Below are 25,498 nucleotides of genomic sequence, written 5' to 3'. Positions count from 1 at the left end.
TGACCTCAGCAATTTTATTAACAAATTTATTTCCCTAATTGGGTAACGTATCTCAGTGCTTGACTCAAGGGCATTGTAATAGGTTTCCGTACTGCAGAAGAAGGAATTAATTAGAACTGTTTGTTCTTATTCCATATTTACACTTGTCCACCAGTCTTGTAAACATTGCCTGTGGTTTCCTTAGTCCTCCAGGTTCTTCTGACTCCCCAACCCACCCCCAAAATAAATAAATAGAAAGCAGAGAGTAGAGCTGGACATCAGTGGTCCCTTTTTATGTGCGTTCATCCCCACTGCAAGCCGCGTCTCATGGTCAGAATGTGGCAGAATGGGGAACTCCAAAGTCTGCTAAGAGATTCCTCATTTTAAGAGATTTTGGGGGAAAAAAAAAGGAAAAAAAAGTCTGTAAAGGGACCCTCCTTTCCACAGGCAAAAATGGAGAATCTGGGGTCTTGCTTTGCCAGAGCTCATGCCTGGGCTTGGCTTTGTCCACTTAGAAGCTGGGTGCAGAGCAGGTGAGACAGGCAGATCTGTTCTGCTTCATCCTATCTCACCTAAAACTCTGCTTAGGAAAATAAGAGGCATTCATGAGCTCTGCCTGCCCTTGGAGCGGGCAGTCCATACAAGGAGAAAAACCGTGAGCTCATGAACTCACTCTTCAAGGCTGCTTCAAGTCAAGTTTTCTGCCTCACAGCTTGCGCGGACTGCAGCATGGCAACAAGTAAACATTTTTAGATGCAAATATTCCAGAATGTCACAGCAATGCTGGCCTCTAACTTGGGCTGCCCCCTCCAGTGTACTCCAGAAGGTGCCACTTTATCGTAGCTGTCCGTTCTCCAATGAGCAGCATTAGAGCATGATGCCAGGGGATGTGGAATCACCTCCAGAGCTGATTTGTTCAGCAGCTGTTAATATAGTCTGCCATATATAGAGATGATTTTTGAAGGTAGATAGGACTATTATGAAGACATTTAAGGGTTGTCTGGACTACCCTAGCAACCAACACGTCCGTTTTTGAGATCTATAGCCCAGAAAAATCCAGATAAGCCCAGGAAGTTTCATTCTCCCTCTTGGATATCCTGCAGGATCCTGATGAGGTTTTCCAGGCCAAAAATATAGCCAGGGTCTGGTCCATCGTAGGTGGTGTGCTCATTCCAGGAGCCCTTGTACGTGGTATGAGCAAAGTCAATCATGCGGACATCAACCTTGGTGAGACCACCGGGAGAGCTACCATGGGCTGCCTTGGGAGCCTCGTGAGGATGCGGGCTGCCTGGGGCTCTTTCTGGCGGTTCCTGCCCATCATAAATGATGAGGAGAGAGCTGGAGTAGAAGCGATATGAACTCTGGCTCCTAATGACGGAGAGGAGGGCCTGGAGCTGGTGCAGGATGGGCTCCAGGAGCTCCCTCCGGAGGTGGTTTCCATTATGTAGGAACTGATAGAGGGCTTGTCTGAACCCCTCCACTGAGAGTTTTCTTCCATAGTACTTGTCTTTGCAGAGAAAGTACTTCTTATCTGTTTGATAAACCTTACATTAAAAAGAATAAAGAAAATGTGAAGATTGGAAACTTAAATTGTATCTGGTACAGTTGCAGCATCATAAGCTAGGATAATATATGAGCAGATTTTTAGGAGATATAGGGCAAGAGTGACTGAAATGAGCAGAAGATGATCTTCCATCAAGTGCCAGGGTAGCTTTTACATTTTAAAATGCTTTCTGTGCAAGTCTCTAATAGTAATCCAAGGTCTAAAGATCCTTCACCCTACAGAGGTGACCCTCCACCCACGAGGAAAACGTTTGGATCTTCTTTCTTGTGAATTTCCAATGTCAACCTCCAAATCATGATTTAAGCCCTGGCTTCTGGCCCTCTTCAATTCAAATATTAGCAAACCCAAGCTAGAAAGCTTTAATAGGAATCTGAAATCACAGCCAATGGCCTTGGAAAGCCAGCTAGATTAAAATTTCCCCAACAAAGTTTATAAAGTCTTTTCTCTGCAGATTCCAAGGCAATAGTAATGCCTCTTGAAGTGGAGTGGGGTGAATTGTTTGAAGATAAAAAGACAGGCTAGGTCAGGTGTGGACAGAGTTTCTAGGCAGCCAGTGCAGTTGAGGGGAGCCTGGTGGAGGAGGGAGGTTCATGGCAGCTCTGTGGGGCTGGTGGCTCCTCTCCTTGGCACCATCTCTCCTCCTCTCCCCTGTTGTGTCTTGGCCACCAGAAGGGAGCAGATGGAAGAGAGATGCTGATGGGGGACAGTGGCAGCCACCCCCATTTCATTCAGATGGCACAGGCAGCAGCTGAGGCTGAACCAAGGCCAGCAGTGGGCATGGCCAGACGGGGGGTGGCACCCCTCTGCCTGGCATACCTAGAAGGGGCAGCCTGTGCCTGGCCAAGACAGTTTCTCAGGTCTTTCCTGCCTTCAGATTTCATGATATGTTTATAGAAAACCAGTGTTGAAAAAAATCGGAAAGATATGATAGACTTAGTGTTGCCTTTGGAGGGCTGCAGATTGGCTGCTAAATTAGCCATCATAAATACATGACAGGCATCACTTTCTAAATAAATCAGGTCAATTTCAGAAGATTTGAGGTCCAGAGAGAGATTCCATTTACACCACAAATCATCACACTCCATTCTCTTGAGGACTACATTCCCGGCTTTCCAAAGGACATCTGTGCAACAAATTTATAGACTCAAATTCCAGCTTCAAGGGGTAGCGGTTTCAATTAAGGAAAGCTATAACGTTTACCGTCAAATCAGTGTCTGGTTTTGCTTTGAGTAGACAGACTATAAGAGGGAACGAGTAAAGGAAGTTTATTTTCTCCTGTTCTCCTGCCATAAGCCACATCAGAGCCCCAAAAAGGAGGCGTGGAGTCTGAGTTATAGAAAATAACCATTCCTTTGCAGGGTTAGCAGGTTATGACCTTCCCACTTTATTAACCAGAACTGGTAGCAAAAAGCAGCAGAAAAGGTGGATTAAGAAAGGGAAATGGCTAATAGAAATTTAAAGAGCTGACTGCCATACAGCATCTAAGAAGGAGAGGATTCAGCTTTATCATTCAAGAGAAGGAGGACTCAGGAAGCCACGGGATGCACCAAGAAGCCCTTTCTCTTAGTTCTTCCCCCAGCCCAGCCTCAGACACTGCCATCAAAGGTCTGCTCACAACATGAGCAGGAGCCACATGGCCACTGTGGAAAGTTTCAGCTGCCAAAGATTGTGAGACCAAGTTCAAATGTGATGGTTTTTGACATCAGTATTCTAAAGAGTGCTCTTGAAAAGATCCAGTGTGGGCCGGGCGCAGTGGCCACGCCTGTAGTCCCAGCACTTTGGGAGGCCGAGGCGGGCAGATCACGAGGTCAGGAGATTGAGACCATGGTGAAACCCCGTCTCTACTGAAAACACAAAAAATTAGCCAGGCGTGGTGGCGGGCGCCTGTAGTCCCAGCTACTTGGGAGGCTGAGGCAGGAGAATGGCATGAACCCAGGAGGCGGAGGTTGCAGTGAGCCGAGATTGTGCCACTGCACTCTAGCCTGGGTGACAGAGCAAGACTCTGTCTCAAAAAAACAAAAAAAAAAAAGAAAATTTCCAGTGTGTCATAGACCAGGGTATGCATTTCCTCATTGGAAGACTGGCTCCTGGCCTCCTGTGTGGCTCCTCCAGAGTGAAGGGCTCTGCAGGGGGGCAGTGGCATCTGGATGGGAGACATCCTTGCCCCACCGTGGATGTGCTGGGATGCCCCCCTCTGTGGTGGGTCCCCTGCGACCTACCTGCATGCCGCAGATGCGCACACCCAGGCAGGCTGAGGTGCTCTGAGCACACTTCCTCATGTGGCGGGCCTTCTTCTCCTCCGACACGTCATCGCCGTGCTGCCGGGTCCCCATCTTCAGATCCAGGACACAGGGATGCGTGTACTGTGACACTACATTTTCCAGCAACAAGAACCCTAGTCACACTAAGTTAAGGAAGGCTCTGAGGACTTCAGAACTGCTGCTCCGCCAGAGGCCGTTTGCATGCCTCAGAAGCTGCCTGGAAATTCCCTATTCTGGGCACCATTCTTCACTCCCCTTGCCTTCCTTACAGACAAGCTCATCCTTGCTATTAAGAATTCGAAGTATTAGCTTTGCAGGCTGCTTTAATAAGTCCATTTATTTAGGGAGAGTTTATGAGTATGTGAGCTTTTTTTCCTTTTCCATTTTGCTCTGAGATTGAAATTTAAATGCAAGCGTGAAATCCCTAGCAGGCCATGCCCAATTTACATTTTACGGCAGAAAATCATAAGGCTAAAACCTTCAGTCCTGCTGAATGGACCAATACCTTTTGGGAGAAGTGGGTTGATGTTAGCTTTGGAGATGAGATGCAGGAATATTAATTTCAGTGGAGTAATTATCTTGCAAAAGCTTCTTAGGGATTATGATTGCAGATGTGTCTTGGTAAATACTATGAAACCAGCCACCCATTTGCAGGAAGGAGCACAGCAGTGGTGACGAAGGGGCATTTCAAACCTAAATTTTCTCCCTGAAAACTCTGTGGGGAAGGGGGACTTACCTTCTCCCATAGTCCACCCCATGGGTGCTCCCCTAAGGGAGGAGCCACACTTCCCTCTCACAGTGTGGGCCCCATGGGAAGATGCCTGCAGGGAGAATTTGGAGGGATGGAAGGGAGGTTGGGGCTGGGGGCCCATCCAGCTCCCTGAGCCCCCTGCTGCCCCCACGCAACATGGCATTCATCATTTCTGTCTAACCACAGACACTCCCATCCCAACCCATCTTTACTGCCAAGTGGCAAAGACACAGCCAGGGCCCCGCCAGGGCACTGCACTCAGCGTATTTCCATCTGCCTTCCCCATACTGTCTAGCTGTTCTTTTGGAGGCACCTGATTTCTTCTAGGACCCAGGTTTGAGGGTTTGTGCCTTCCAGCTATCCCTCATATCTGTCTCTCCCTGCTACCCTCCATTGGCCCCGTGTTTGTGTGTGTTTCCTCTACCCACCTCTGCCACTCTGTGTCTCTCTGTCACCCCGCCCTTGGGACCACATGTGAGGGGGATGGCAAGGATACGATGCCGCTTGTTCTCTGGGTACTCGGAGCACAGGCGGGTCAGGTGGGCCTGGTGGCAGTGCAGGCCCCATGGGTTGAAGCTCTTCCTCTCAACCTGGTTCCCATTAGTGTCTTCCACCAGCGAGAAGGCTGGAGCGTTGAGGTGGGGCTCGGACCTCAGAAGAGCCTTAGCCCGGCTGCGGCGGAGTGGAGCACAGGACGGTCAGAGCAGAGGTCTGGGGAAGGGTGCCGCTGCCTGTGGCTGACTGGGCTCTCTGAGATGGGCTCTGACAGGGTGGTCCCAGCTGCTCTCCAGGGCAGCCCTCACCAGGCTGGGGCACCCTCCCTGCCCAACTCGGGTCCTGGGGCCAGATTTCACCACACTGCAGCCCTCAAGGGGCTTCTCCAGACCCTGGAGAACTTATTAGAACATGTTGCCCCCTTAGAGGGCTGAGGTGATTTAAACTCACTTGTAAGTGATCTGGATTATTAACAGTCTTACTATTGAGGTGACACACTAAGGGGGCAGTGGCCCTATCCAGAATCACAAGCCTGGGGTTGGACTCTGATAATCCAGCAGGCAGGCCGTCACCTCCCTGAGACCTCAGAAGGGCACAGGAGTGGGGTGAGGGCTGTGGTGAGCGTGGACAGTGGCCGGCCCTCTTCTCCTGCCCTCTTGGCATCTTGGCGTGACCATCTGTGAAATGGAGATAATGGGCCCACTTCCTGACTCCAAGCCCAGAGGCTTAATGAGAACTGCGGCACTCCTTGGGAAGGGAGGTATTTTCATTGTATTAGCTCCCTTTTGTTTCCCATAAATATTTTAAAAAGCCCCAGGGAGGCTTTTCACCTGAGAAAGGTCAGCTGACATTGTCAAAGGCTTTTGGTAGGGACCTCAGGCGCCTGAGCCTCCTGCATCTCCAGGGACCCTCTGAGCACCTCATTGACCTCCCTCCTGGCCTCTTCCAACTGCTAGGGAAAGAGATGATTTCTGAGAACAATTAGCCACACTTTTCCTCTACATACACTACTCTAGGGTTTCTGTTTTGTGCACTTCCTCCCCAGAGACACTTCATGGTCTCAGTGAAACAGATATTTAATTAAACAAATATGTACCGAATACCTACTCAGTAGACAACTCTGCCTGTGCATCAACTTCTGAGACAAACTGCATCGTAATCCTCCCTTCTAGGAGTGGCATAAAGAAAATCCATTCCTTTCTTTGGTCACATTGGTTATTCTAGACAGAGCATTCGTCTGAATTTCTCATTTTCTCAGCACCAGCCCTAATGGGGAGTGGTTGGCCTTGGGCACAGGTGGGAGCAGTGCCGGTCCCTGCCGAGGGACAGGGTTTCTGTCATCCTGCCCAGTAGCCTCACCTCTCCTTGGGTGAGCCTGCCAGCTGGGCGTGCGGCCACTGGGCAAGGGCGCAGGTGCTGCCACTGCTGCTGGTGGTCTGCTGGAGCGTCTGCCAGATGGCCACCGCCGCCGACTCTGTGGAGACCTTGAAGGGCTCCCGGCTCTCCTTCACTGGGTTGGCAACCAAGCTGAGATGGCCTGTGCTGTCTTTCCAGAGGTGCACTGTGACGGTGCCTGCAAACACACAGGGAAGGGGAGGGGAGGAGCCAGATGAGAGGGCCTCCACGCCGACATGCAGGAGCGATGACAGGTTGGGAATTTAGCTTAATGGCCCTGGTCCACCTCCCCCATTCCCCAGCTCCTCTCTCAAGGAAGAGCTATGGGACTGGCCTGGTTTTGCCTGAACCGATCCTGTCCCAGAATGAGCCCTGGAGCTTGGAGAAAATAGCCTTGGGCTGATCTTGGCACATCCTCTGCTTTATCGCACTTCCCTTCCCCTTTGCGCTTTAAACGAAGTCAACTCCGCACATTTTGTCCTCGCATTCCAGTTCCTCTGTGCACAGTCACACCTCCCGCTCAGCCACAGCCAGCCCAGCTCTGCCTGACCTGGGGGCATTGGAGCTGGTCCTCTGCGAAGGGGCCTCCCACCTCAGAGTGCCAGTGAGAGAAGTTGGGCCCATCCCACCCCTCCCCCGTGCCCGTGCCTTCTTCTCCCTCCCATGTGTCTTTATTGGACCTGCTTCTTCCAGGAAGCCTTCCTCTCGCAGCCTTCCAGGGCTCAGGGCTCCCCTTTGCCCCTTCACTTGCCCTCCCCTGTCTGTCTGCCCTTGAGCTGATGGCCGGCCATTTCCTCTGGTTAGATGCATCTGCACGTGAAGATTATTGGTGGAACATGGTTCTTTGATGAAACAAGCCTTGTGAGATTTCCCCAACTGTAGTACATCCTACCATTGGTGTTGGTCATTGAGGCACAAAAAAACACTGGTTGTGAAAGTGAAGAGTATCTGAAATGCCCTTACCCTACATGCTAAGGGGCATCCTCCTGGGCATTGGCCGGGCTTGGGTAATTAGCTGTGGCAGGCACATTAGCAGCTCTGTAGCCACCCTTTAGCGTCCTCCCTCTGGTGGTGGCAGAGCCCAGGCCTTCCTCCGTGGAGCTTGGCCTCCAGTGGTGCCTGGCCTCGCCAGAGTCTTGGTAGTAGCACAGGAGATGGCCACCCTTGTGGTTTTGGGAGAAGTGGAGGTGAGAATACATGTCCTCTCTCCTGCAGCTGATGCGCTCATCCTCTCTGCGCCTGCCCTCACAGCCCACTCTGCACCCCGTCTCTCCTGCTTTATGCTGAAGGAGTGACCTGATGGAGTATACCAGTGGCTCCCTTGCCCTCTAGTTTCCCAGTGGATTTGCCCAGTTGGGGGCACTGGCAGGAGATGGGCGGGTGGGAGGAGAAAGGTTGGGCATATATTCCACTGGTTCCCACCCCTCTTCACCATGTTCATACCCTGCTGTGTTCCTCTGTGGCCCTCCTGGCCTGGGGTGGTGACAGCTTTCCAGTGTTGCTGGTCCCTGGGTCCCCCCAATCCCTGGTTGTTCCCCTGAATCCTGCATATATTTCTGCAAACAGTTCTTTTTTTTTTTTCTTTTTCTTTTTTTTTGAGATGGAGTCTCGCTCTGTTGCCCAGGCTGGAGTGCAGTGGCGCAATCTCGGCTCACTGCAACCTCTGCCTCCCGGGTTCAAGCAATTCTCTTGCCTCAGCCTCTCGAGTAGCTGGGATTACAGGCGCCCACCACTGCACCCGGCTAATTTTTGTATTTTTAGTAGAGACGGGGTTTCGTAACCTTGGCCAGGCTGGGCTCGAACTCCTGACCTTGTGATCCACCCACCCTGGCCTCCCAAAGTGCTGGGATTACAGGTGTGAGCCACGGCGCCCTGCCAAACAGTTCCTTTTTAAGTTTCTCTTCATTTAATCTCCTTTGAGTGTGCCTTTTGTTTTCTGCTGGGCCCCGACCGAAAGAGGGTAGGCCGCATGTTTTTATGTCCTTCAAGGTGTTTATTTCTCCCCCCAGCCACGTGGTCACCTTCTCAGAGTAAGTGGCAATTTCTGCTGAGCCAGCTGTGAAGGCGGCTCATCTCTCGGCTTGCATGCCTGCCGGGACCTCCTGGGCTGGTCAGCGTGGACACTCATTTTCAGGGCTGCTCTATAATTTAGCAAGTCGCTTTCCAGAGCTGCCTGTGCCTAGCTCAGCGGTCTCCCTGGGCCAGTCCTGTCATCTCAGATTCCCAGTGCCCTAATTTTGCAGTCTGAGAGTGACATTCAGTTCTCCCCATCTCCTCAAAAGTGCTGCCTTTCCTCACACCATCCCAGGCTCCCGTGTCCTGTGAAGTCGTCATGATGATAATGATAATGCTGTCCCTGAACCTGGCATTTTACTATTCACCTGCCACTAGTGTTCACCCCTAGGCCAAGCCCACTGTTGCTGTCCTGCTCATGAGACAGGGGCTGATGGCAGGTTGAGGAAGGAATCACAGAGCGTCATAGCCACCCTGTCTTCCACCTGCTGGGTGGCATGTTGCTGCTTTTCCCTTGCTACCGCTAAGTCACAGTACGCCTGTAAGGGTGTTGACGGTGGGCGCTGAGGCTCGGAGAGATGGTATAACCTGCCCAAGGTCACGTGGTCGGTGTGGGGTGGAGCTCTGGGAGGGCCATGCCAGACGTGGGGATGGAGGAAGGGACAGGCTGTTCCAGAGGGTCTGGTGTTGTCACACTATGTTTACCCCAAGTTTGCATTAGAGACACCCCTGCTGTGTCCCCAGTCATGTTTATTCTGGTCATTCTGTTCCACAGGAGAGAACAGAGAGGCTGTGATTCCCTCCCCTCAGGGAGGGTCATCGGCGCTGAGGGCTGGGAGCCCAGGCTGCAAGGAGACGGTGTTTACATTTCCAGGCCTGTGTCTTGGGGAAAGAGGGTTGGAGTGCTTTGTTCTAGGGAGGAGAACTGACCTTTCAGAAACCAGTGAGTGTCCCGAGCCCATCCTTCCAGGTGTGAGAAGGGGAGACAGCCACCAGCCTCATGCAGTTCCTGGGGAACCCCGAGGCCTCCTAGCTGCCTGGGGAGCCTGGTGTGCCGGTCCTGTGCAGGGCCCTTTTGGGTCTTGGAAAATTTAAACTGCCCTCCAGCACTCCCCTGGCCTCGCCACATGTGAGGCTATGGTGACAGGCCTGCCAGAAACCACAGTCTTGGGAGCCCCAGGCCCAGGAGGTCTCCCTGGAGGGACAGGAAGCGTGACCTTCACCCGCTCCTCCAGGCTCCAGCACTTGTCTGATCTCATCAGTTCTGAGTAAATGGAGGAGAGCAGAGGTGCAAATAACCCAAAACCAATAAAATCCAAAAGTCATTTCCATTCCTCATATTGTCAGAGTTACACAGCCAGGCTCTGCATCTCTGCCTCTCTGTCTTTCTGCATGCCTCTGACGGGCTGTGTCTGTCTCCAGCTCTTGTCTGTCTTTCCCTGTCACACCCCTCTGTGGCTCAGCACAGCCCTTCCCTCTGAAGTCGGGGACCCCAAGCAGATAGCCTCCTTACAAACAGTCACCAGTTGCCTGCCCTTGGCAGAGCAGCATGCCAGTGGAATCCAGGCTTCTTGCTGCTTGACCTGTTCAAGAGCCATGCAAGCTCCAGCCTGGTCTCCAGCTTGCCCTGTGTGTCTGTGGGGACGAGGCCTTGGAGGCCCACGGATTCCCAGAGCTCTCCTGACCAGGACAGTGTGGGACCCAGCCAGAGTCTTCCTGCCTGTCCAGCTCTCCCCACGCATCTCGACCCGAGACCATGCCAGCTGGACAGACAAGAGAGCTTACTGCCACAACTGGCATGCCCAGAGCATCTCAGCAATTTTGGTTTGGCCAAGTAGCTTCCTGAGCCTCCGTGAATATTCTATCATGTATTTATTTTTAAGTTTATGAGAGCATTTACTTGCTGCCCTCTGTAATATGAATCGGGTCAACCGTTAACCAACTGGACCTACGAGTATGTCCTCATTCCCCAGTGCTGGCCAGCAGCCTGGGAGGAGAGGGTTGCAGCCCCAGGGCACCATCATGCCTGTGGAGCCCAGCAAAGGTCCCAGGCGAACTCTGACCCAAGAGGCTGCCCTCTGGAGTGGCATCGCTGCCCATCGTCCTCCCTGATGCCATCGTGGCACAGGGTGGCAAGAAGGGAGACAATGCACTCTGTGGCATGTGATGGCCACTTCAGAAATGGCCCCTCTCAGTGGGGGCTGTTCCTATAGGGGAGAAAAGGGAGACCCTTGTGGGGATTCAAGTGCTCCTGACCTGAGGTCCTAGCTGAATGACCCTGGGCAAGTCACGCCCCCTCTCTCCTTGGCTAGATGACCCCTGAGCACTGACACCCAAGTCCACCCCTTTAGTAACAGTGTAGCTGAGTGGAGCTGGCCCATGTGGCCAAGAGCCCACAGTCGGGAGCCAGACCTCAGGGCTTGGAATCCTGGCTCTGCCTCTCAGTGTCCGTGTGGCCTCAGGCATGCTAGGTAACCTCTCTCTGCCTCAGCTTCCTCTTCTATGACAGGGGTGGATAAAGGTCCCTGCCTCAGTGTGCTGTGAGGATTGTGTGAATTAGTGCATGGAAGCTGCTTATAGTTGTGTCAGGCACAGCAGACACGGAGGTTTAGCAGATGTGGCTTTGCTTAGCAGCAGCCTACCCTACACCACCCGAGAGCCCTTTCAGGGACTCTTCCCATCTACGACCAGACCTCAGCCACCTGTCCTGCTTCCCCTACCCCAGACATCTGAGCACCTGAGTCCTGGTTCTGGGCCTTTTCCTACAGTCTCCTTAAATGTGCATATTTCATTAGTTAGTGCTTGGACAGTAGCCCTGTGTGAGCTGTGTTCTGGTCAGTGAGTGAATCAGCATTTCTCCTTCATCAAAACTTCAGCCCATGGGCTCTGTCTGCTCCCACCTGCAGGCAGAGTAGGTGGCCGACTCGGTGGTTTCTGAGGGGTGTCATGGGGTGCCCTGACCCAGGTCCCTCCTGGCTTATATAGAAACATTATCTCCTGTGTGAGGCCTGAAGGCAGGTGCTGAGGCATCCCCTGTAGCTATGGATACATTTAGCTCTGACACCTTGGCTCAAATTAATGTACCGAGTTAGCAGAGCCCCAAGGGGGCTGGCCCTGGGATGGGGCTGACCTAAGGGGGAAGCAGGGCGGAGCAGAGGCCTGGACAGAGACCAGTGCTCAAAGGCACTGAGAGTGGGGCCTTCCTACCCTCACTGGCTCAGGGCCGTGTGCAGATGGGGAGCAGAGGAGGGGATAAGGATGGCCTCCTGAAGGCCAGGCCAGCCTCTCTGCCACTCCCAGTTAGCCTGCGGCTTGCCCAGCATCCATCTCAGCCCCAGAGCTGTGTGGAGCAAGCGTGAAATGGTGCTGGCAGGAGGCCGTCCCACACACGATCCTGCCACCCCTCTGCTGGGCTAAGTTTAGTTGTGAAGGAACAGACATTAATTCCGGTGGGTGCTCTGACAAGATGGGATGTGACCCCACAACCAGCCAGGCAATACCAGCCTGCGGGCCGGGAGGACCCCAGGGAGAGGGAGGCCCACACAGGCGGCGCATGAACCATCTTCCCCTGTCTCTCCGTGTGTGACACTGATCAGTCTTGTCTTAGACTCTCAGGAGGTCCTGGCAGGCCGGCCTGAAGTCCAGGCATGTGTGAAACAGTGCCTGGAAGTAATGCACAAGGCTCCAGGCCCTGGTCCCCCTACCAGCATTAGGTCTGGACCATGCTAAACAAGAATTCCTGGCCGGGCGCGGTGGCTCACGCTTGTAATTCCAACACTTTGGGAGGCTGAGGTGGGCGGATCACCTGAGGTTGGGAGTTCAAGACCAGCCTGACCACCATGGAGAAACCCCATCTCTACTAAAAATACAAAAATTAGCTGGGCATGGTGGCGGGCGCCTGTAATCCCAGCTACTCTGGACGCTGAGGCAGGAGAATCACTTGAACCTGGGAGGCGGAGGTTGCAATGAGCTGAGATCGCGCCATTGCACTCCAGCCTGGGCAACAAGACCGACACTCCGTCTCAAAAAAAAAAAAAGAGAATTCCTGACCCTCACCCCAAGACCCAAGATGCCAGGTATTCTAATTCACAGGTGTGGCATGGGGCGTGGGGACCTGTGCGCCTTTGTGCACATACACCCTGGATTCTAGTAAAGTTGGTTTCCCAGGCCAGATTGCACTTGAGAAACAACAGGCCCCATCCTTCTCATTTATCTTAATCATTGAAATGCAAATGTGTTTTTGACTGACTTATTTGGATATTATTGTCACTTTCACCACCAATACTTTGACAATGAGGGCAGCAGCTTGCAGTCATGGGGTCTCCAGTCCTCTAAAGGGTTATTTCTCTGAGCACTCACCTCACCACTGGGGCCGGCCGCCTGGCAGAGTGTGGCTGAGCCCTGTGAGCCCCACTTTCAGAAGGCTGGGTGTGGACAAATCAGCCTGTCCTGGGGAGCCCGACCCCTGCCTGAAGGCCAGCAGGCAGCACCCTTCCCACCCACTTTCTTTCCCCGAACCCACCTTGTGCTCAGATCCAAGACACATGCTGCCCCATGCAGAAGTTTCCCAGCTACACGCAAGCGGCAGCCCGTATCCCTGGCTTTGACTCTTCCTGGGTGAGGGAGAGAGTTCTGGCTTCCCAAGCAAGCCACATCCCAGCATCTCCAAGCCATGTCCCAGGCCTGAGGGTCCTGCCATCCTCCTTGGCTTTCAGAGGGAGGTTAAGGAGGCCCCATTTTGCCCTGTGTTTATAGCCAGCATCAGATGGCTGGCTATGGCACCCAGAAGGCACAGACCAGAATGCCACCTTGGAGACTGGGTGGGACCAGGGTGTTGTTTTATTCTCTCCATCCCTCAAAGCCTGGTGGCTTGAGCTAATTTATAAGGAAACCAAACGGTATTACACTCCAGACCTGGAGGCTTGAAGAGTTCAGAGAAACTAGGACAGCGAAGGCCAGCCCCGCTGGGAGAGGGGCGCGCCTCCATGGCAACCCTTACACACACCCACAGCACAGGAGGACGTGGTGGGTGCATTGGATGAGCCAGCCCCCGTGTGGTGGCACCCAGACATGGCCTGGCTGCCCAGACACTCACCTTTGTACTGTGGGGTGAACCGCTTCATGGCCAGCGGCAGGGATTCATAGAACCTCTGCTCCCGGGAGACGAGGGGCTTGCACACCGTATGCTCGTCATACTTCATCACGCTCATGTGCCCCCCGACCTGGTGCAGGAAGGGCTCCAGCTGCACGCCTGCCCTCATGTCCCCGGCGTCTGCGCTGTTTTGCACAACCATGGTGGCACACGGTGGTGGTGGGGGGTCCCTGCACAGTCTGCTAGAGGAAGGTGTGAAGTAGAAGGGGTAGCTCCCAACAGCACACAGGGCTGTCAGCGGTCCTCAACTTTCTCTTTCTTGGCCTTTATTGCTGTCATAGCGCAGTTGTCCTCCTGTCTGTGGGTTCTCAGCGGGGTCCTCTGGAAAACAGGGGAGGAAGGAGGAAGTTATATGAGGGAGGTGGTGGCTGGGGCAGGGCAGTGCTTGGAAGGGCCCACACAGCCTCGACCCCAGAACAGGTTCCTCACTGGTACCTTAAACAGGACTGTAAATATCCATTGATTACTTCTGGAATAATCTGTCATGAGAAACCAGTTATAGTGGTTGCCTCCGTGGAGCAGGGATGAGAAGGAGACTTATTTATTTATTTAAGATGAGGCCTTGCTCTGTTGCCCAGGCTGGAGTGCAGTGGCATGATCTTGGCTCACTGCAGGCTTGACCTCCTGGGCTCAAATGATCCTCCTACCTCAGCCTCCAAGTAGCTGGGACTACAGGTGTGTGCCAGCATGCCCAACTAATTTTATATTTTTTGTAGAAACGGGGTCTCACCATGTTGCCCAGGCTGTTCTCAAACTCTGAGCTCAAGTGATCCACCCACCTTGGCCTCCCAAGTGCTAGGATTACGGGCGTGAGCCACTGTGCCCAGCCAGACTTTAAATAATGTTTTGTACTTTTTGAATTTAAATATTAAAACATTTTAAAAATTCAAGCAACACACTAAGCTTCTAGGGTGCAGAGACTGTATCTTAACTTCACCTGACATGTTGCCTGCCTTCATCTGGAACACTCGTCCCAGGCCCAACAAGAAGCAAGCTGAGCCACTGCTGCTGGGGCTCTCACTGTCCTGCAGGGGATTACGGGTACGGGAGTGCTTGCTTGCTTGCTTTATTTATTTATTTATTTATTTAGAGACAGAGTCTCACTCTGTTGCCCAGGCTGGAGTGCAGTGGTGTGATCTCAGCTCACTGCAACTTTTGCCTCCCAGGTTCAAGTGATTCTCCTGCCTCAGGCTCCCGAGCAGCTGGGATTACAGGCGCCTGCCACCCCATCCGGCTAATTTTTGTATTTTTTAGTAGAGACGGGATTTCGCCATGTTGGCCAGGCTGGTCTTGAACTCCTGACCTCAGGTGATCCGCCCTCCTCGGCCTCCCAAAGTGCTGGGATTATAGGCATGAGCCACCACGCCCGGCCAGGAGTGCTTTATTTTTGTACAGCATGGGTGTGCATCATTGATTTACATCATGACACCATGACATAATTGCTGTGGGACCTCGGACAAGTTACTGAACTTTTCTGGGCCTCAGTTTCTCCTTCTCCCTCTGTAGAACAGGATAATAATGATACCCACCTCATGGAGTTAGGGACGTGGTTGAGATAAGGCCCGTGGAAAGGACAGCCCAGTACCCAGAGCAAAGCATTCAGTAAATGTGATCATTATTTCTAGCATTGTTGCCATGCTGGTCCTATTTTCCTCACAGCTCTGGGCTGTAGGACAGGCAGGCCACTTTGCAAATGAGGACAGTGAGGCTACAGTAACACGCGCAGGGTTGCGGCTGGCCAGGAGAGTGGGAGGTAAAGCCGGGGCCTGCTCTTCTCTAGGCCTGGCCCCCTCCTCCCCCTCCCACTCCTCTTACCCTCCCTGAGGGTGGGCTTGTGGGTCTCAGGCAAAAGCTGGCGCTCTGGGCTGGAAACACAGCCCCTAAAGACACCCTGACTTTGTCTCAGGAGAATGCAAAGGAGACACGGCAAGGAGAGGCTCTTCCTGCCCTGTTCGACCTGTCCTGAGAGCACATTCCCACAGCGGTGCCCGTCACCACAGAGTTATTAATACTCTCTCCCTCTGCTGGACTCCTGGTCATGGATGCCACCAGGCTGGGCAGTGCTGGGCATGATTAACGCTCTAATTGACCTTCAGTCCAGGCCACGAGCACAGCCAGCTGGATTCATGCACAGCAGTGCCCATCAATTTGTTCAGGCCTCTGGCTCAGAGAGGCTCCTGCCAGCCGCCCAGACCTCCAGCTCACTCGGGCATTGAAAACCTCAACACAGCCTGTTCATTCCCCAACACTGGGCCTCTTCCACATTGGCTACTGCCCTACAGGCCAGAAGTGCCTCTATAGGAGGGAGAAGGAGTGTGGCTTTTGGCTGGTACGTAGGATGTGGGGTGAGGCTTCTGTGGCTGGCTGCGTAGCTGGAGTGACTGGGTGAACCAGGGCTGCTGGGGAGGGAGGATGGAAGCCTAATGGTGAGGGAGCTGGGCCTAAGACTCCAGCCTAGGCATTGCCCCAGCTCTGCTCCAGTGTGGCACAGAGGTGAGCCCCATCTGGAAGCTGTTTCAGGACCTGAGAAAAGAAGTTGGTGACCGGTATCTGGACACAGAGGAAAATTGGCCCACAAAACAAGCTGATAACTTCAGTTTGCTAACCCTTTGGTTATGGGGCAGGATATGCCAGTTGCCTGTAAACTCAATCCTACTTGCAAATTTGGAGAAGGCAAGAAGGAGTAGAGCAGAGAAGCCAAGGCAGCCTGATGCCTCTCCTCTCGCTGGGCTTGCTGGCATGTCAGCCTTTGCCAGCTGACCTGTCCCCAGGCAGAGGCACTTTTGGTGACCACAGGGACAGCTAGTCTGTAAAGTTCATTTATAGCCACTCCTGGAAGGGGCAAGACTCCTGCCCCGCACACTTATATCCCCAGGGCTGGCCCCGCACTAGCCAGGCCTGGCCTCAGCGGATGCCAGCCCAGCTCCACAGCCGCGTCCCAGCCAAATCACACCTGGGCCTTGTGCTGCTGCACTGGGAAGTCCACGCCCCTAGTCTTTCCCTAGCTCACATCCCCAAAGAGCTCTAAGGACATGGACATCACCACGGCAAGGTGTGGCAAAGAAATAATGGCAATAAATGGTTACATGCATACGGCGCTTGCTGTGGCCACGTTCTAGTGCTTTGTATAGGCCTTACAATCCATAATAACCCTATGAGGCAATTCGTGTTACCAGCCCCGTTTTACAGATGAGAAAACAGAGGCACAGAGAGGTTAAGTAGCTTCCCTATCTGCACCTAGCTAGTATGGGAAGAGCAGGGATTTGAACCCAGGCATGATAGCCCCAGAGTGTGCACCCCAGCCACACTGCAGGGGGCTGAGGGTTGTTGTTTATATACTTTAAACTTCAGGAAATTGAGCCACAACGAGGCTGGGACTCGGCCAAAGTCACCTATAAGTCACTGGCAGTGCTGGGGCAGGTTTTCCTGTCTCCCAGGCCTGGTCTACCCCCTGGCCTGTCCCCTATCCCACCTGATGACATTCAGTACATGTGCTAGAAGTGGGTGGGCTGGAGAGGGGAGCACATCTGTCTCCTACCTCTGCAGAAACCACCACAAGGGATCAGGCTGAAGGCCCACCTAGAGCAGGGGTTGGTATTGACCTTCCCCACAGCCTCCTGGCTGGGGGTGTCAGTGAGACCCGAGAGCACTGTCCTTCCCAGCAGGGAACTGGTTCCTGCTGCAATCTTCCCCTCTGATCTCAGATGTTCTCAGGAGCCCTGGCTGTACCTCCTCAGAGAGCACAGTGTCAGCAGGGAAGACCCCTGCGCCTTCAGCACAGCCTGTGGCACAGAAGTGGAAACTCCCCTGCCCCTGGACTTGGGCGGATTGGCAGCGATTGTCTACCAGGTAGCCAGCCTGTGAAAAAAAAAAAAACCTGGACTTGGCAGCCAGGGAAACTGAGGCCCTTTCTCTTGGGGGTCAGCCTAGGATGTAGATTAGGTGACACCTGCAGGGCCTCCTGCACCTGAGCTGTGTGGTCTGCAATTCTGACACAGGTTGGTGGGAAGGGGCAGAAGGAGGAGGGAGGAGCAGTGGCTTCTGACCCTGGAGCTTCAGCTGGGGCTGGGCAGGGTGGGTTTCGCTGCTGCTCGGGAAGGCAGTCTGTGGCTTCCCCTTGGCACTGATGCTGACCTCAGATTCTCAAGGAAGATTAGGGTTCTTTATGTGTTTCTGCCTTTGTGTGTGGCCTCCAGCTCTGTGGGACTGAGCTGGGGAAGGCCCCTGTTTTTCCCATTCCTCACAGGCAAATCCCAATTAAATCATTCAAGTTGGCAGGACCTTTCTCAGCCCAGACCTTCCTTTTGCCACATGCAGGCACTTCTGCTGTTGGCATGGGCCCTGCCTTTGACCAGCGCCCTGGGCCTGTTCTGTTTCCTAAGAGCCTTGGGCAAGAGTCAGAAGTCCAGGGTCTACTCCAGGTGCTCCTGGAGCTTGCTGAGGCCTGAGATGAACCGGCGAAGTGCTCTGAGGCTTGGCTTGTTGCCCTCTGCCACAGCCTTGTCATGATACTCGGATGACAAAGTGCAGACACTCCTTTGTGGAGTCCTCCTTCCAAGCATTGCCACCACACGGGGTCTGTCACTGCCTGCGTTATTCTCAGGACCGACTCCCATGAGTCAGCTTGGATGCTGCATGGCAGGTGAGGCGCCTGCTGCCAAATATCCTTGGCTCTCTTTAGTGCTTTGAAGGGAGACAGTTGTCCCTGTCTTCAGCCCACATCTCCTCCCACATCCCTACAGCTCAGACCCCTTGCCCAGCATCCTTCCCTAGGGCTCCTTGGGGAGGCATAGGGGGAGTAAGAATGAGGCAGGGAAGAGGATGAGATGCCTCTAGCCAGAAGAGCACAACTTAAAGGCTGCCTAACCCCTGCCACCACCAGGAAGTGGACAGATGGCCCCAGGTCTCTGTGTCCTCCTGCCCTGTCGTTGCATCATGTCCTGAACGAAGTAACGCTGGGCCTCACTCCAGGAGACTCCAGGGCTAATTTCTGCTGATGGGGCGCAGCCACCGAGCTGGTTGTTAAATGAGGCCCTGGGCTGTCTGTGCCAGTACAGACCCTGCTCCGCAGCCCCACAGGGCCTGAATGACTGCCAGCCTGTGCTAGCCCGTGAGACACTCCCCAGTCTGAAAAGAAGGTCACTGACAGCAGGGCCGTGAGTGGGTTTGGCTTCCGGAGTGGAGACAGGTGATAATACCAGTGATTCTAAGACCCCAAGACCTCGCTGATGCCAGACACAATGACAGATGCCACCCATCAAGCCAAGGCGGATAAGGGCATCATAACTTGTCACAAGCCGTCGGCACATTTTTATTTCCGGAGAGTCTTTGTATGTTATAACCGCTTTCCACATGCTAAATCTGAGTTCATTAACATTACGGAAGATGCATCTCTTTTAGGACTCACACTCCCATTTTAGGGAAGGTGGCAGACGAAACCACAAATCAAACTTGTAGGGGTTCAAAATAGGAATAGATTAGTCATGGACTATATCTTATCAAAGCCTGTTGGCTTCTTATATCCGCAAACAGTCTGGCTGACTGTGGCCATTGTCAGGGCTGTTCACGACATTCTGTTTTTCCCTGTGGGAATGTGGTATGATTGCAGCTTTGAGGGTAAGCGTGGCCCGCGTGATTTGCTTTCGCCAGCATCACGTGGATGGGTGCCATGTGTTACTTCTGAGTGGGAACTTCAAGAGATGTTCCCCCCATTCTCTTTCCCTGGCCATAGTGATCTTGGAAGCACATGCTGAGGTGTGGCCTCTGTCAGCAGGGTCCTTAAGTGACTGTACATACTGGATATATAGCATTATGGAAATAAATCTTCACTCTATGAAGTCACTGAGATTTGGGGGTGGCTTGTTATACAGCAGGACCTAGTCCATCCTGCCTGATGCACTAACTCACAGCCAGGCACCCAGTATGGAGCTCTTAAGTTGAAAGTAACTTCACTTCGCCTGGCATGGTGGCTCACGCCTATAATTCCAGCACTTTGGGAGGCCAAGGCAGGTGAATCACTTGAAGCCAGGAGTTCGAGACTAGCCTAAACCAACATGGTGAAACCCCGTCTCTACTAAAAGTATTTTAAAAAGTAGCCAGGTGTGGTGGCGCGTGCCTGTAATCCCAGCTACTCGGGAGGCTGAGGCAGGGGAATTGCTTGAATCTAGGAGGTGGAGGTTGCAGTGAGCCAAGATCATGTCATTGCACTCCATCTTGGGCAACAGAGCGAGACTCTATCTCAAAAAAAAAAAAAAAAAGCCTGGCACAGTGGCTCACGCCTGTAATCCCAGCACTTTGGGAGGCCGAGGCGGGCAGATCACCTGAGGTCAGGAGTTCGAGACCAGCCTGACCAACATGGAGAAACCCTGTCTCTACTAAAAATACAAAATTAGCAGGGCGTGGTGACGCATGCCTGTAATCCCAGCTACTCGGGAGGCTGAGGCAGGAGAATCGCTTGAACCTGGGAGGTGGAGGTTGCGGTGAGCTGAGATCGTGCCACTGCACTGCAGCCTGGGCAACAACAGCAAAACTCCATCTCAAAACAAACAAACAAACAAAAACAAAGAAAGAAAGCAACTTCACTTGAGTCAGGTACTCAAATAGTTCATTGCACAAACATATCCTATATCATAGCCACTCCTAAGGGTCAACTCTGGACCCCTGGCTTTACAATCACACCTCTGTTTCTCCAGATAGGAATTTTCAGATGGAGACACTGAGGGTCAGAATGGTTGCAGTTTTCCTGGGGTCCAGAGCTATCAGGCACCAGTGCTGGGACTCGGCTGTGAGGAGTCTGTCTCACTCTAAAGTCGACGCCCATTCTGACCATGTGCAGTCCCCTTGGATGGGGAGTGGCTGCTGAGTTGCTCTGGCTGTCTCTGGGAGTCTCAGAGACCCAGGACCAAGACCCAAGTCAGGCTCTTAGGGCCAGGGTGCTGTCTGGGGCCCTCTGTATGCTGTTTGCCTCAGTAACCTGTGTCAGGACAGGGAGCCTTTCAGAAACTGCACCTGACTGGGCAGCAAGAGCCGCACACCCAGGGGCAGCATGCTGCTGGTGGGCAGTGTCTAACGAAGTGCTTGGCAGTGTGGATTCTTAGGGCCCTGGGTGAGGGCTCCCACCCGGGGGCCTGCCAAGACCTTAACCCAAATCCTCACCACTACAATCTGCAGAGTAAGAAAGTAATCACCTAGAGGCGCGATAATTCTCAAATGTATGTAATCATGTTGGTAATTAACAAAATACAAATTCATTTAAAGGCATTATTGAATTCCTAGTAGTTTTTGTCATCATCTATTTTTCTCAATCAACAGATCCTAAAAGTATAATGAGTATTGCATAGGGACTGGTAGGGAAAAAAACTATGTTGACAAATGGGTCCTGGAGAAGAGGTTAGGAGAGGTACTGCTCCTGGCTGAGATCAGGGTGGTTTGAGGGGTCTGGGAAGGAGTCCAGGAGGAGGGGAGATGTTGGCTCAGCCTTGGGGAGCTTGGGGAGGGCCTACTTTGGGGAGTGTGTGTACAAGGAGCAATAGGGAAGGGCAAGGAGAGGGTGGGAGGCGATGGCTGGAGGGGAGTGTTGTGTGGAGGAGGAGGATGCGGGAGTGCTGGGCTGGCCTTGCCAGTGCTGCAGCACCAGGGCGCCTGCAGAGGCAGCGGGCAGTGGAGGGGGACGGAGAGTGAGCCTAGCCTGGCCAGCCAGAGGAGATGCTGGCCTGGGCCCCAGCTCAGTGCAGGGAGGTGGTCCCCTGAGATCACCAAGGTGCTGAAGCCTTCGGGACCACATCCCGATAAATCTTAGGTGGTGGGGAGAGGGCTTTCTGGGTAGAAGATAATTAAGAAACAGCTTGTAGCAAAAGAAAACTGTAATATAAAATGTGGCAGGCGGCAAAGCAGCATGGTTTATGGCCTGCCCTCTCACCTCTGAAGCTCTAACTTACATTTCACAGGCCTCTCGGAGCCAGAGGTTTGGTACAAGTACCATTCAATGTCTTTGTGATGCCCAAGGGAGCATTTTTTAATCTATTAGAGATGAGAGGACCCAAAAACCATTTAAAACCACTTAGGTTGTAATGGGCAGGAGAAATTTGGAGTATCTCACATGGCTGAGGGGTTGTGCATCATCTGGGGCCATCCAGGTTGGAAGGCACAAGCTTATTTTCCAGGGGGGAAAATGGAGTTTTAAAATCCCTGCTAAAAATGACTCGAGGGCTGTAGGATGGTGCACCCTCTGTCCGCATGGCTCCCCGTCTAGGTGGCATCAATACCTAGTGCTGGGGGACTTCACACATCACGTTCCCAGTCGTGGCTGAAATATGTGGCTTAGGAGAGCATCTCTTTCCTGGAGAAGGCTTGGTTTCTAGAATCACAGAGCAATACTTCATATTCCTCAGTCATAGAAACTTATTTAGGGGCTGATTTTATCCTTTGAGAGAGTTTTTTTTTCTTCTTTTTTCTTAACATTTAAAATCTCCCAACATTTCTCCAGCTTGAGGACCAAATACGATTTTAATACAGCGATTATTAGTTTAGAAGCCCTTCAGCCACTGACAAATGTACTTAGCAGCACCAAGAATGTTCTGATCTTGCTGTCAAGTTGGGAGAAACATGGGGGAAAGATGACTCATGAAGTCGAGTGCCACTGGAAGGGCTGCTCTGGGGGAGGCAGAGGCTGCAAGGGCTTCTCCCTCTTGGCCCCCTAATAGATCCTGACCCCTGGACACGCAGCTCCTCAGCCATGGTTAGCAACTGCTTTGACAGCCCCTCCCAGCCATGCTTTTCTCCTCCGGACTTTGCCTCTTGGAGCTGCACCCAGGATTTTGGCTATTGCTAAACACCCAGACCTGCCTACACATTTCCCAGCCTCCAACACCCTGCCCCACACCTGCCGCCTTCCTCTAAGTAATATGATCAGCCACCACCTGTCTTGTGCAAGAGGCCTATGAGCCACAGACGTAAGGTGTTGCCAGCGGTTAGCATGGCAGTTTTATGGTTGCAAGATGGAACAGCTCTTTAAGGTCAAAACGCAATAGTGGGACGGAGTGTGTGTGCGTGTGTGTGTTTGCATGTGCGTGTGAGTGCATGTGAATGCTTGTGCGTGTGTGGGAGTGTGTGGCTGAGGGAGAATGCAGGCAAGGTCTTTCCCCACCAGAGGGCAGCAGCACACACGTTGGGGCCCCAAATGCCTGAGAGGGATTAACTGAAAACTAAAGCCTGCACCCACCTCCTCGCCCAGCGACCAGGGGACACATTCTTGGAACTGCCCTAGGTTTGCCTGGCTTTGCCCAGACCTGTCCCAGAGAGCCCCGACGGCAGCTGAAGTTCCGCCTCCACCAGGCAGGTGTTTTTGAAAAGCTCAGAAGCCATCATTGAGGTTGGATTCTCCCCATAACGTTCTATAACATCTCCTCTTGCCCTCCCCTCCCGCTGCTTAACCAGGGTCAGGGGCTGAGCGGGAGGGGGTGGGAATGGGCTGGGGGTGGTGGGGCACTTGAGAGCCCATCTGGGCAGAGCAGGATGAGGTCTCCAGCGATCTCCACCCCTTCCATCCGTCCTGCCCAGGCTGTGGCACCCTGGTGGGTGGGTGAGGCCTCTCAGCTGCCAGCTGGACCTCCCAGCCCCAGATGATTTGCCGTAACTAGTATTGAGGTAACACACTGCAACTGCAGCCCGCGGGCCAGCACGCACTCCCACCCTTCGCCTCCCCAGCCAGTGCGCAGGCTTTCTTCCCTGAAGGACCTGATGCTCATAAAGTTTATTGCTATTCCCTGTGGCTGCTGGTGAACAAGAGAGCAACCATCCAGGTTTCTGCCTGGGAAGGATTTATTCAGTGCTCTGTGGAGGGCAGGAGAAAGCAGGAGATGCCGCTGGCCAGGGGGTGGGCTTGGCCTTGCCTGTGACCCCCGGAAGCAGCAGGGTGAGGATGGGGAGGGCCCCAGAGGCCACAGGAGCACTGAGGGGGCAGGGATGCAGGGAAGTGGCCCAGGAGGGGACAGAAGACCTGGTTCTGCCTCAAGCTCCCTGAGCCTACCTCTCTGGGCCTCAGCTTCCCCTGTCTGTACTGAGAGCTGTCTGACCCTGCTATGTTCTTACCATCCTATGGGACAACCCCCCCTTTGATTCAGCAAGGCAAAGCGGTGGGGAAAAATCATCATGGTGGGGGGTTGGGGGGTTGGCAGGGGCTCTTCCTAATTGAAAGAGATTTAAGAGACCTGCTGACCCAATGCCTTTAGACTGGATCCTCTTCTAACAAAACATTAACAGACATTTAGGGCCAGCTGGGGAAAGGAGACCGCAGACAGGATGCAGACGCTCATGGGTAGTTGTTCATTTGGTAGTGGACAGTGGGTTATGTGAGGACCTACTGAGGACTTTGTGGCAGGGGAGAGGCATGCTGTGATGTCAGAACACTCTAGCTGTAGCGTATTTGGTGAAACAAATACGACAAAACTCGGGCCACTGCTGAAATCAGGCGCAGGGTGTACAAGTGTTCATGAGATCATTTCCTCTATTTGTATGCTTGAAGTTTTTCATAATAAAAGGTTGAAAAATAAATGGGTAGCTTTTTACAAATGTAGAAGGCAGAGTCCCTCCCCATGGGATCGGCATTTCAGGGGAAGGGGCCCGGCATGGGGGGTTTAAGGTCTGCAAGGCAAGCTCAGTTCTCGGGTTCACTAGGGTGCCTAGAAGAGTCATGGGTGGGGGCCAAGACCCCACCACTGCCCAGGGCGTCAGGGACCACCGCTTGGTGGAGACATGCCTCCCATCCCCATGACCGCCATCCCATGGTCTACCACCACCCTGCACCAGGCCCCAGGCCCCAGGCCCCAGGCAGCTGCTGTAGACGCTGACGTCATCCAGCCTTGTGCCAGCCTCCTGCCCCCTCCCGTGGAAAGCTGGGGCTGCTGGGCTAGGACATGCTGTTCCTGTGCCCAGAGGATGCTGCCCACGTTTCTTGGACACCTGCCTCTGTTAAGGGTTAATGTAGCCCCCAGTACTTGCCCCTCCCCCCAGTTTCCTCTGTAGTCCCAGTCCACCCTGAAGTGAGAGGGCTCCAGGCACCCCTGGAAGGGGAGGGGTGGAATTCCCCTGGGAGAAGGGAGAGGGATGAAAGAGGAACAGATGCCAGAATTCCTATACACTGAACTGTCCCAACGCCTTACCCCACTCCCACCACACACAGATGGACAGACCTCCACGAAGACGCTGGCACCTCCGTGGGGCAGACTCCTGGCCAACCCGGAATGGAGACGAGACCCCAGGGTATAGACAGGCCCTGTGGACACAAGACCCTCTCTCCCCTCCGTCAGGCCACATCAAAGAGGCTGGCCCTGCCCATCCCTGCCTATAAGGCAGCACTCACCAGAGCTTCCTCCGAGATCGTGGGGAGTGTATGGAAGGCAGGGCCCAGGAATCTTGTCTCTCAGTGCCCACCATGTACAGGCATCAGGCAACGGCCCATCCCAGCGTGGAGCATTCACTGTTCACCAGAGCCCTGGTGCGCGAGGTCTGCCCGGGAGGGCCGGGCTGCCGTGTCCTGGAGAGGGAAGGGTCACCTGACCCTCTGGGGAAGGGCTGGTGGGGACTGGCATGTCCAGCTGTCAGCTGGGTGTTCTGCTGCTCTGGGGCAGGGCCAGAGGGGCTGGAAGGGAGGGGACAAAGAGGAGGAGAGAGAAGAGGGGAGGAGGAAAGGAGGAGTGGTCTGAGGCAGGGGAGAGTTCAGCTCAGCTGCCCGCATAGATGTCAGGACCTGGGCACCAAGGGCCTATCACCCCAAGGCCCTGGTTATTTTTTGATTCCTAATTCAAAGGAAAAGGTGTGAGTCTCGGGTTGGGGGGTTCATGCTCTCCCTTCTGCTGGGCTTCTTGCCCCATCCTCTCTGCTAGAACCTC

At 53.4% G+C, this 25,498-nt stretch overlaps 1 protein-coding gene across 1 annotated transcript; it reads right to left on the bottom strand.

The window, feature by feature from the left end:
* Window positions 1–25,150, bottom strand: IP6K3 (inositol hexakisphosphate kinase 3). The gene is made up of 6 exons (XM_055264706.2): window positions 24,970–25,150; window positions 13,554–13,931; window positions 6,410–6,623; window positions 5,052–5,227; window positions 3,763–3,938; window positions 1–1,523 (listed from the first exon to the last, which is right to left on the bottom strand). Exons 2-6 carry the CDS (start codon window positions 13,750–13,752, stop codon window positions 1,056–1,058), a joined length of 1,233 nt encoding a protein of 410 aa, XP_055120681.2. The 5' UTR covers window positions 13,753–13,931; window positions 24,970–25,150; the 3' UTR covers window positions 1–1,055.
* Between the last annotated feature and the right edge of the window lie 348 nt (window positions 25,151–25,498).

This window comes from Symphalangus syndactylus, chromosome 23 (genome assembly GCF_028878055.3).
Source record: "Symphalangus syndactylus isolate Jambi chromosome 23, NHGRI_mSymSyn1-v2.1_pri, whole genome shotgun sequence".
NCBI classification, from domain to species: Eukaryota; Metazoa; Chordata; class Mammalia; order Primates; family Hylobatidae; genus Symphalangus; species Symphalangus syndactylus.
The sequence above is the reverse complement of the archived record's forward strand: the minus strand, read 5'-3'. Positions and strand labels throughout refer to the sequence as shown.

What these genes read in the sequence shown, in the direction of transcription:
- IP6K3 (XM_055264706.2), bottom strand. Translation starts at nt 13,752, where the DNA reads ATGGTTGTGCAAAACAGCGCAGACGCCGGGGACATGAGGGCAGGCGTG. An exon ending in GCAGGCTCACCCAAGGAGAG is followed by an intron (nt 5,228 to 6,409) that starts GTGAGGCTACTG and finishes ACTCCGCCGCAG; the next exon opens with CCGGGCTAAGGCTCTTCTGA. An exon ending in TGCGCATCTGCGGCATGCAG is followed by an intron (nt 1,524 to 3,762) that starts GTAGGTCGCAGG and finishes TTTTAATGTAAG; the next exon opens with GTTTATCAAACAGATAAGAA.